This window comes from Falco punctatus (genome assembly GCF_963210335.1).
Source record: "Falco punctatus genome assembly, chromosome: 4".
Taxonomy (NCBI): Eukaryota; Metazoa; Chordata; class Aves; order Falconiformes; family Falconidae; genus Falco; species Falco punctatus.
The window spans coordinates 30,340,031-30,351,215 of record NC_137583.1 but is presented as its reverse complement, the minus strand read 5'-3'; the positions used below and the strand labels follow the sequence as shown (position 1 = coordinate 30,351,215).

General features: G+C 44.3%; 1 protein-coding gene across 2 annotated transcripts; it reads left to right on the top strand.

Moving 5' to 3' along the window:
• Positions 1-78: 78 nt before the first annotated feature.
• Positions 79-9,370, top strand: BRAT1 (BRCA1 associated ATM activator 1). Of its 2 annotated transcripts, none has more exons than XM_080382399.1 (13): positions 79-368; positions 674-828; positions 1,598-1,742; positions 2,655-3,027; positions 3,121-3,240; positions 4,386-4,477; positions 4,733-4,851; positions 5,345-5,531; positions 5,916-5,989; positions 6,564-6,666; positions 6,950-7,048; positions 8,011-8,189; positions 8,397-9,370. In XM_080382399.1, exons 1-13 carry the CDS (start codon positions 212-214, stop codon positions 9,126-9,128), a joined length of 2,535 nt encoding a protein of 844 aa, XP_080238525.1. In that variant the 5' UTR covers positions 79-211; the 3' UTR covers positions 9,129-9,370. The 2 variants fall into 2 exon arrangements, with proteins under 2 accessions (XP_080238525.1, XP_080238524.1); XM_080382398.1 differs by having other exon boundaries at positions 1,595-1,742.
• The last annotated feature ends 1,815 nt before the right edge of the window (positions 9,371-11,185 follow it).

Genomic DNA, 11,185 nt, shown 5'->3' with positions numbered 1-11,185 from the left:
GGCAGCGCAGAGACAGCCCCGGCAGGGCACGGCCCCCCACGGGCGCTGCCCCCAGAGCAGCCGCGAAACGCCCCGCACCCGCCAGCGCCCCTGCGCCCTTTGACCTGTCCCCTTGGCCACGCCCCCCAGCTTTGCGACACTCGCTTTGCGGCCAAGCCCGGCAGCGGGCCGCCCCGGTAGGGGCGCAGTGGTCGTGTCGCTGCAGCCGGTCATGGAGTGGAGTTGCCGCTGCCCCTTGGCCATGACCCGCGAGTGCTCCCGGCTGCTGCCGCGCGTCTGCGCCGCCCTGGCCGACCCCCGGCAGCCCGGCTCCGACGACACCAGTCTGGAGAAGCTGCTCGACTGGTTCCGGGAGCTGAAGGCGTTAGGTGAGTGCCCGCGGCCTGCAGGCGCCCCCCCTCCCCGCCCTGGCCGCTGATGGCCGGCAGGGCCTTGGCAGGGGGGCCGGCACCCCGCGGGAAGCCTCCCTCAGGTGCTGTGTCCTCGGTGACCCCTGAAAACCTGTTCGGTACCTGAGGCCTGTACCTGGGCTTGGGCTTCGGTTGATCCCCGGTTCGCCCTTGGCGGTTGTGAGGGGTTACGCTCAGCTCAGGCAAGGCCCTCAGAGAGGGCAGAAGGCCTGGCAGTGACCCTCTGTTTTCTGGCCTCTTCTCGGGCGACACCCGCTCGCTAGATCCCACCATGCAGCTGTTGCAGGACAACCCCTGCCTGACAGAGTTCATCACCTCGGTGCTGGCACTGCCAGAGCCCAGCCCGAGCATCCTCTCCTTTACCCTGCGCTTGGCTGGGATACTTGCCTCTTCTGAAACCCGCTTCCAACACCTGCAGGTGAGTCGGCTACCCAGGTACCTGCTGCCAGGTGTCTGTTTCCCCCTTCTGTACGGGGGACACCTGAAAGTGTACGTATTCTGCTTATAAAACTTAACGGCATATATCAAACAATGCAGCAGATGGTGATACAATAATGAGGACTTACAATCGTACCATTGCTTTTCATTTTCTCATGTAAAGATGCTGTCTTCTTGCTTCTGTCTTGCCACAGTAGCACTATGAATGCTAATAGGTAGTGCTGCTCATTTTCAGCTCAAAATGGGATAACACTCTCTCACAGTAGGCATTGCAAAATATTGTAGCCCTGGACAGATCCTTTAGATTTCAACTGCACTAACATATGTAGTTTTCCTTCCACAGTAGGTTGACGGGAAACACCTGATTCCTGCAAAAACGCTGGAGCTTTTTAAAGCCCTGTTTTCTGCAATAGAATACATTTACAATATAAAACTCAAAACCCAAAAGGCTTCCTTCAGGAAAGAGATGCAGACAACTGCATAAAGCAGGCTTAATAGGACTGATACATACCTAAGTTGTCCCTAGCACCTTAAAAACAAGCAATTTTAATTTGAACATTTCTGTTGCCTAGTTCATGAAAGAAACATATGTTGAGTTTAAGCATGGGATTCTGAAAATTTTCCATTTTAGTGATACTTCTAGCAAGAGAAGGTTTTACTACAGTATTGATACGCTTGACTTGGATGACAGAGCAGCCTCTCTAGTCCCCTTGAGCCCCTTTGCTTACTGTTTCCTCTGGCCTCAGCAGGAGAATCTGTTGCTCAGGCTCTTTGGCAGGAATGGGCCTCTGAGCAGCGCAGCATGGGAAGATGCATCTGTGCGTAGTGGCTGGGTGGAGGGTGTGCGCAGCATGATGGATCACCACCCTGCCCTCCACTTCCTCTGCAGTGGTGGTGAGTACTTCTCGGGCTGGTAACTCCCCAAATCCTCTGTGTCTTTTCCAGTCTGTTGCTGAGATATCAGGTGAGAGAGATGGGAGTTTTCATTTATTTAAGATAAAAATAAGTAATTTGTCAAAAATACTGAAGTCATTGAAAGATGGTGGGGTTTTTCTTAAATTAGTTGTGCATTTAGGTTTTTTTAATTATTTTTTTCCCCAAACACTGAAGATGGTGCCCTTTTTAGAGGGGAAAGAGGCACGTCTTACGAATCACATGATATAAGTGTTCTGAAAAACAGAAAAGCCTTCTGTATTCTTATTTGTAACTCTTACTAAAAGGTACATTTCAGTATGATTTTTGTGTAGAAAGACTAACACGGGGCTCGTGTGTCTCTTAATACTTGCACACATTTGCAGTCCCATTGTTGTTATGCAGTAATCTGAGTTCTGCTGTTAACACCAACTTTAGATCCCATGTACAGAGCGGCCTAAAAGACTGGATTGGTATTAACACGCAGCATGTGCTGTTGTCCATGCAACGGAAGAGTAGCGCTGCTGCTGTTCATGTCTTTCCTACTGGTTGTGTCTGGAGATGGTACAGGCTCCTTCCGTAAACACACAGCGAGTGTGCTGTCAACTCTCCCAAAATTACTAATGTTATTTTGAAGTCCGTGAGTTATTAAACCACCTGGAGATCTGAAAACAATTTTACTTTCTTCTTTTGTTTGCTTGTGTTGTTAAGAACTGGCTGACTTCGAAATGCTGTAGAGACTACAAAATAAACTATAAAAATCCCCACCAACACCATTTAAAGCTGTGTGGTACTTGAATTAGAATAATAAATGGTTGGAGTGCAACAAGGCTCCACGTGACGATAGGAAGGTGGTTGTTTTTCCCTCCAGTGACTTGTTTTGTTTTCACACAGGAGGCATAGATGTGATCTTCACTCTGCAAGGGGATCCCAGCCTGTTTGTGGCTTCAGCTGCCAGTCAGCTTCTGGTGGACATGCTCACCCTCTCTGTAGAGCCTGAAACGGCTACACCTCTCAGTACAAAGGACTGTGACTGGCCAGCATGTGCCCGAATGATTATAAAGCGTATAGAAGATTCCCTTCAGTCCAGCTCTGCCTCTCACATCGAGCAGTCATTAAAACTGTTAACTACTTTGTTTGGCAGATGTACTGCTCCGTGGACTGTAGCGCTTTGGTTAGGCATGGCAGAGAAAATAGAATCCCTTTTAACAGAAGAGACTGTTCAAGCACAGCACATGCTGGCGAATCTTTTGCTTAACGTGGCATGGTAAAGACCTTCTGGGACCTTGGATCCAGTGATGAGATATACCTGTTTTCCGCCATCTAATAAGACGCATGACTTAAACTGCTTTCTTCTCAGGTCCCCTTTGTTTTGTGACACCGAAGGCAGTTTTTGGGCGTTAGTGACTTCTGCTCTGGAGCGCTTAACCCCAGTACAAGTGGGCCCTTTGGCAGTGGGACTTCTGAAGCTCTACAAATGGTAGGACTTACTGCAATGAAATTTCTGCACTCTACAAATGTTTCTGTGCTAGTATCTCTGGTATCTTTCCAAGAACTGTTCGTTCCTGTGCATTTTCCACTATGTTCCTTAATATGTAAGACTGGTTGGCAAGAACCATGACAGTAGCTAACAAACTTCAGACACTGGTAGTAAGAATAATGAAGTTTCACAGAGAAATTAAATGAGCCAATATAATCTTTCAGTGTACACACTTGCATCTTACCTTCAGCCAGTCGATTTTAGGAAGAAATAGCATATTCCTTTAATTTTATACTGCTGAGGTTGGCTAAAATATTTTTTTTTTTGACTGCGTGTCAAATTCAGTAACCTCTGTTAAGTTTTCTCTGTCACAAACCCACTGACTAGTGTAAACTTTCACTGCTGTCCAACAGAAGCGTGCATCTGGAGACCGTCAGCAGTTGTGGAAGAACTTAGGTTAGAAGGAACCTATAGAAGTGATCTAATTCAACCTCTTTCTGAGTGCAGGGTTAACTTCAAAGATAGATCAAGTTGGTCAGGGCCTTCACCATTCAGGTTGCAGATATCCCCAAGAAGTTGCAGATACCCCCCAAGGAGGAGGATTCCACAGCTTCTCTGGGCAACCTGTTCCAGTGCTTAACCACTTCCATTTCACTATGAAAAGTGTTTTCTGTATATCCAGTTGGAATCTACCCTATTGCAATGTAAGATTGTCTTGTGCCTCTCTGAGAAGTCTGCCTGCATCTTCTCCATAACCTCCCTTAAGGTAGTGGAAAATCATCAAGAAATAATCAGATGAATACAGCACGTATGGATACAGGTTTACAGGATAAGTAACACCTGTGTCTTAAGACATAAGGTTTTGTTGAAAAGAAATGCCTCTCCCTAAACCCCCTTCTTACACAGAATCCTGTTCTCATTTACATAGCTTGATAAGGCTGGTTCTAAATTCCACAGCCATTTCTTCTCTGCTGTCAGTTAGCCAGGGAAGCTTCAAAGATGACTTGAATCACAATAATACTTTCATTGCTGGCTTGTTTAAGAGCCTGCGTGAAAAACATTATTCTGCTCAGCATTTGGGGGCAGATGTTTGGGAAGGAGTCGAAGTGTTCTTGTTTTGGTAACTGCCTGTTTCCCCCTTGAAGCCCCCAAGATGTGAAGATTCAGGCACTGACTGTTCTACTTCAGCCAATGGACTGTATTTTGAGAGCAGCCTCCCAGCCTCTGGAATATGCAGGTACAGTTGTGATAGAAAAATTAGAGGTTAGTCTGCCTGCCAGCGCTTTTAAGCGTCTGGTGCAGACAAAACTGGAGGAGGAAGAGTAGAAGTCAAGGACAGCAGCAGTGTTTGCGGTAAAGTACAGCACCCTACTAACAGTTGCATTTGTGGGGATATTCATACTACACCACCTAAATGTCTTGATTAACTTTAAAAATCACAGCCCTTTGTATGCACTAACAACCCAAACTCTTCCCTCCTTTGCTCCTCTAGGTCTGCTGGATGAGTCTGTTAGTGATCCCATCGCTGTTGAAAGTCTTCTGTCCTCCAAGTCAACTTGTGCTACTGTCCTGTGTCAGACCCTCGCTCATCTGGAGGAGCTGCTGTCTCTGGTAATGCTGAGAGAAGGAAAAAAAGCCAGGGATCAAATTGGTCCTTGAAACACAGTGTTAAAATTTGTTACAAACTTTTGCAGTACAGCTTAACAGAATGTGGAGAGACCTTGACAGTGAGGGCTTAGACTCCAAATAGGAAAACAGAGGAATACTGAGGCTTGTAAAGAGGGAGTGCACTTAATTTTAAGTCCATCTTCACAAGCTTTGTTACCATACCTTACTTCTACTGCAATTACTGATCCAGTGAAAAAACATAAATTGAACTGCTTTCCCAAGCAGTGAGAAGAATCTCATATTCCATCTGTGCAGGGGTTTTGGGGAGAGGGGAATATAATTTTTTTGTAGTTATTAGCATTTTGATACCTTAAGAACACACTAGAAATTACAATTTTTGCTGCCTCCTGACTAAAAACTCCTGCTCTGTATGCACACTTGAGACTTTAGCTGCAAACTTTTTTCTTATTTTTTTCCCTTTCTCCCCTCCCATTAGATTTGTTTGCCAGTGGATTTACCCTGTACATCTTTGCTACGCTCTCTCATGACAATATTACAATTCTGTAATGGCTTCCTGAGACCAGCTTCCCCTCTGGGAAGCACGATAAGCCGAATCTTGATCAATTGCTTCAGAGTACAGAGGTCAGCTCTTGATGTCCTAGCAGCACTCTCTGAGCAAAGAAGTGAGTTAATCTTCGCACTTTATTTTTTTTTTTAAATTCTAAAAATACTTGACTATTCTGTAGTCACGGAATTTTTTGTTCCCCTTCACTGATTGTTCAGAACAAAGACTACCATTTCCATTTCTGAAACTTGCTCATTTTTCCAATTCTTCCTACTGTCTTGGCTAGCCTTAATTTCTGTTGATGAGCTAGGGCAGGTAATACTGTGATTAAAAAGGTTTTAGTGGTTGTGAGAAATTGGATGGTTTTCCTTTACTCTGAAGACTGTACAAAACCAAACCCAGTTTTACCATCCTATGTCTTTCTGTATTTCAGTAGTTGAATTGTGATTCAGCTGCTGCTTCTCTCAGTATTGTTCATTCAGTTTTGTTTTCCACATTTCAGGCTGTGACATGCTCATCGAAAATCTATTTGATGTCCTTCTGGCATACCTGGAGAGTCCGAACACCAGCCCTACTGTGAGTATAGAACTAAGGAGACATCAAAGTCTACCAGCTTGCCCCAGTGGGACGTAGTTCTGAGAAACTGTCTGACTATAGTTGTTTCTTAGCACAGTTTCTATTAGGATATGTAGGAGAGTTGTCTTGATTCTGGGTGGCTTGCAGGAAATTGCTAAAATGCTAATGAGCGAGTAACTGAGCAATACATCAAGTGTTCTTGAAAAGACAGGAGCTGTCCCATCTGAGAGTATCGCAAACATACTCAACATGGCCTTGAAGTATTGAATTCTTTGCGGTAAAGGGTTATGTTTTATTGCTTTGTTTTGTTCAAATGACACTGACAAATGCAAATCAAAAGTTATAGGTGCTATAACTTTATGATACTGAGCTGAGAACAGGCATTTTCCAGGTGTTTGTTAGGAATGTTATATAAGCAGCAGTTATTTGTAGCTTGCTTCTTAGTAGAGAAGCATATGCATTTGTTTAAATTGAGAATTTCTCTGTAAGATTGAGACTAAACTGAATTGTATTTAGCATAAAGGCAACAATGTGGCCTCTTGTAGTAAAGTAAATCTGCTTGATGTTGCTTCAGGTTCTAAAGAAAACATTTCAAGCTACATCCAAGTGGTTGGTGCGCTTGCAGGAGCTGTCCTGCTCCAACAGTCAGCAGCAACAAACTGAGAAGATTTTGGAAGGTAAGAAAGCTGTTCGAGTTGAGACAAACAGCAGCTAATGGCATATATGAAATCTGCTCTTGTCTGCCTTTCCTGCTCAAAGCACTTAGTATTCATTTGTTTGCAATTATGGTGAATTTAGGTTTAGCTGCCCAAATAGTGCTTTGAAGAACCCTGTGAGAAACACACAGCAGCAGCAAAAGGGATTGTGTCAGCTGAAGTTATGTGGAAGTTGTGGAACGATTGCTGCACTAAGGCATGTGGCTTCTCATGTCCGTTCACATTTGTCGCTTGGCTTTTACAGATGTGTTTCTGGTGCTGCAGAAGCGTTTGTGCAGTCCTTGCTGGGAAGTAAGAGATTCTTCTCTGGAGTTCCTCACTGTCCTGATTAAACACTTGAGAGGTAGGTGCATAGATGTAATGGTTCAGATAGGAGTATTTATTTTAACGTTACGAAAGGCTGGTGAGGCATCTGACCTGTAACTGGAAGGCTATGAAAAGAAGGAAGTGTCAAGACTTTTACTCTTAGATCACAATCAAAATCTGACAAAAAGATCAGTAAGCCTATCCTATTTTTCTGTTGAGCTCAGATCGCTGTGCCCACCTTAATGGCAGTTTTGGTGAGTTAAACTGAGAGGTGTTGAGACTTATATGTTAAGGCAGGTGACATTGCTTAATGGCAGATAATACTTCCCCTTTTTTCAGTTTGCTCTGCAGTAGAATCTGTTTGGTTTCACTCCTCAGGCTGGGGGCTGGGATTTAGGAGGCTAAAAAGCCTAGATCTGCTTTGCGTGCTTTGGATTAGTTACTGATTTTCCACTTCACTGGTAGCTCAGGCTTTGCAGCAGGTAGCACTAAGGCAATGTTAGTTCTCCTACAGTAGCTCTGCGATGTTGGAAGAGAGGGCGGGTTGTTGTCGACTGCTGTTGTCCCCAGGTCACAAAGGAAGTATCCAGCAGACTCAGCCGCATTAGCAGTTTATCCTGCAGCCCCTCTCAGTGCTGTGCTTGCATTCTTATTTTTTGCCATATGCCTTGACAACAGGAAGGGAAGACTATGCCTCTGCTTGCCCAGAGAAAGTTTTTTCTTGCTGCTAGAACAACCGTAAATGGATTTTTCCAAGTTCCAGTATCTAGCAGGGCTTGACTGAAAGTCACCAAGCTGCTGGAAAATGGGGAACCTGACACAGAGTATCTGTGCTCTTATGAGCAGATGCCTGGACTCTGTAGTGGCTCAGCTCACTGGCAGCTGTCCCTGCAGTCAGTGCACATCCTCGTATGACGCAAAGAACTGTTTGCATTGGAAACAGCTTCAAGCTCTGAGAGAATAAAAACTTGCTTCTCTGGATTGCTGTCTTGTATGCAGACCAGGATGAGTTCAGGCAGTCTCTCCTGTCTTCGGAGGTGCCCAGACTTACAGAAAGTCTCCTTGAGGATCCAGAAAGCTATGTGCGAGCAAGTGCTGTCACTGCTGTGGGACACTTGGCCTTCATTACTTACTTTGCTCCGGAGTCACCTGCTGAAGGGAATCAGTATAATAAAGAGGTATGACAACTTTATGTGGCCCACTGCAGGATCAGGCAGAACTACACATCAAGTGTACTGCTGTACTAATAACTTTCTTCACAAGTTATCTGCAGCCTCAGGCAGGCAGATTTTGCAGCCAGTAATGAGCAGACTAGGTTTTTTTTTAGTTCTGCTGTTGTTTCTTTGCACATTCCTCCCCTCATTGTGCTCTCTTTTTACATTTAGAACACTGTAGCAAAGCTTCAAGAAATTTTGTCAACGGACCCAGAGGGCTTTCCTAGGAGGGCTGTGATCAGCATCTTCACCAAGTGGCTGAGACAAGGCTGCACAGGTCAGCTGGAAGATACAGAGCAGTTTGTCTCTAGAGTAGTCCAAACGGTGGAGCATGACTTAGACTGGGAGGTCAGACTTGGTGGCTTGGAACTGGTTCAAGTTTTCTGTACTCAGACAATTTGCCAGCTTAGCCTTCCTAAATGCCCATATGCTCCTGTCTCATCTGCAGTCACTAGTTCCATTCATCAGGACGAGTCGCTGCAGATATTTTGCCGAGCAAAACTGTTCAGCTTTTTGTTTCGGTCTTTGTGTGACTGCGACAAACCAGTAGGTCAGAGAGCCTGCAATATACTGCTTGGCTTAAGTAACAGTTTCTATCCAATTAGTACCCTGCAGGTTTCACAAGGGACTGAAGAGTCACCTGTAGAACATGGCATTGCCTGGTTAGAGAGGACACTAAAGCAGGGTTCTCTGGCCCAGAACTTCCCCACAGATGGTGGTAATGGGGTGGATTTTCAAGATCCAGAGAGCATGATGCTAGCTTTGGGTACAATAGACTTCATAGAGCTATGTTATGAGCTAAGTAAAAGTAGTGACTATGTGGAGAAAAGCCCCGAGTCCCTCTTGCAGGACATCCTCGCTACTGCGGGGGCCATAGAGGAGAATGAAGCTGACTGTTACTGAAGCCATCTTTTACTCTGAGGGAGCAGTGCTTAAGCAGTTTTCTTCTGGAGAGATTTTTGCTACCAGTCGTAAGTCTTTCTTGAGAGAGGATAAAAAAATCTACGCTTAACAGAGAAAAGGATGGTTCTGTTAGCTGTTAAATGGATTAGAAAATTTTGGTTTAATACTGATAATTTTTTTGTTAAAAAGTGTAGTCTCCAATAAACTTCCTGGTTTTCTAAATAAACACATTAAGAAATGCATTTGTCCTTTTTTTAAGTCCTTTGACTTTTAAGAAAGCACCAAACCATCCCTACATAAGGAAACATTTTTAAAAAGCAAAACAGTGACTGAAAGCAAGTTGTTGCATGCTCCTTTTAGAGCTAGAGTAGCTAAAACTAACGAAAACTGGTTTTAAAGGATGCTTGTTTTGACCTTGTCCATATCTCCATTATAAAACCTGAGTTCTTGGGTTCCCTGTTGCATTTTGAGGTCTAGAGCAGAAGGTGGCATTGAAGGAGTCAAAACCTGATCATCCTTAACATTACAACCTGTCTTCTATAGATAACATACTTGTTTGATCTCAGTAGTGACACTAAAAAGCTGACTTTGTTTTTAATTGAAGCCAAAAGCAAGTCCCTTTTGTTGAATTTTTCAACTGCTTCAATTCTCCATTCCTAAAGGAAGGACTAGGATAGCTTCTAACTAGTAAGAGAAACTGACACCTGCAGCTTTTCCGTGATCCAATAGATCTGTGCTTAGCTTGGGTAAACAATGAGAAAACAGCAGCTATAGTACGAATGGCAACACTGCTTTCTGAGAATACAATTTTTTTAGAAACTTGAGGAATACCGTAGCTTGCAACTTACTCTAATGTCTTGTCACATGCTAAGAAGCTTTCTGAAACCTAGGAGGGAAAAAAACCACCCAAAACCTACCTTTATCAGTAGGTCAAACCACACTGTATTCCTTTCCAGCACTGAGGTGTTAACGGAGTATCCTTTATCCTCGTGCAGCCTACATAGGGGCAGGAGCACCACCCTCATTTTAGGCTAACGGAGGCCATAGTATCTAACACAGTGGGAGAACTACTGTCTGCTCCTTCAATATTATCCCTGCAGCAGTACAATGGGGTGGGATGTAGTTTGAATATCTTACTGCTGAGGTTGAAGATGTGCTCTATACCTTTTAATGAAGTCAGCGTGCTTACCTATCCCTCTGTGCACAGCTTTATGTATGACAGAGCCCCTGGGTGTTGCACCAGCAGTTGTTATTCGGAGAAAGTAGCTCTGCTTCTGATACACAGTTCTACCTGGGTAGAGCAGGGTCCACACCTGGCAAAAGACAGAAGATACTAGAAATCAGGCCCTTTCCTGCCACTGCATTTTTCTCAGATATTGAAAGGGTTAGTGAGAGAGAAGGGCTTTGCTTTTAAAGTGTGGATTGTTCGTGGAGTTTTAGTAGTTCTGTCTGGTGGAGGGATTATAGTTCCAAAACTAGCACTGTGTGTTAACAATAGGTCAGATAGATTCCAGGAAAGGAGACAGCCAGTTGCTGAGTAAACATGTGCCTCCTGATCAGCACTAGAATTCTTGCGATTTCAGAGTTGTGCAGTTTAGGAGACGCCAAGGAATTAATCAAATACCAGCAAATTGAAAAAGTGACTTGTTACAGAAGGGAAACTCACTGCTTATTACCAAGGTCTCTCGACTCCCAGACCTATTAATTTTTAATGCATTTTTTTTTCTTTTTAAACTACTGGGGTGATGGTGACATTGTTAAGTTTGTACTATTTGCCTAATTGCAGTCTGAAGTCTTGTTTATACACAGGATGCTTGTACACTAAAACCCAAAGGTACAACAAGCTGGGAGGGCTCCTTATCTTTAGAAAGGGAGCTAAGTCCTTTCATCTTTCATTAAAAACAGGTACCCGCCTCCAGCAATTAGGTGACTCAGTGCTGATTCTGTACTTCTCTCTTCTGAGCTCTCTGCATTGCCTTACTTTGTTTTCTCTGCTGCTCTACTTACAGTAGAGTCTTATTAACACCAAGATGCTTGCACTGACATCCCACACGATA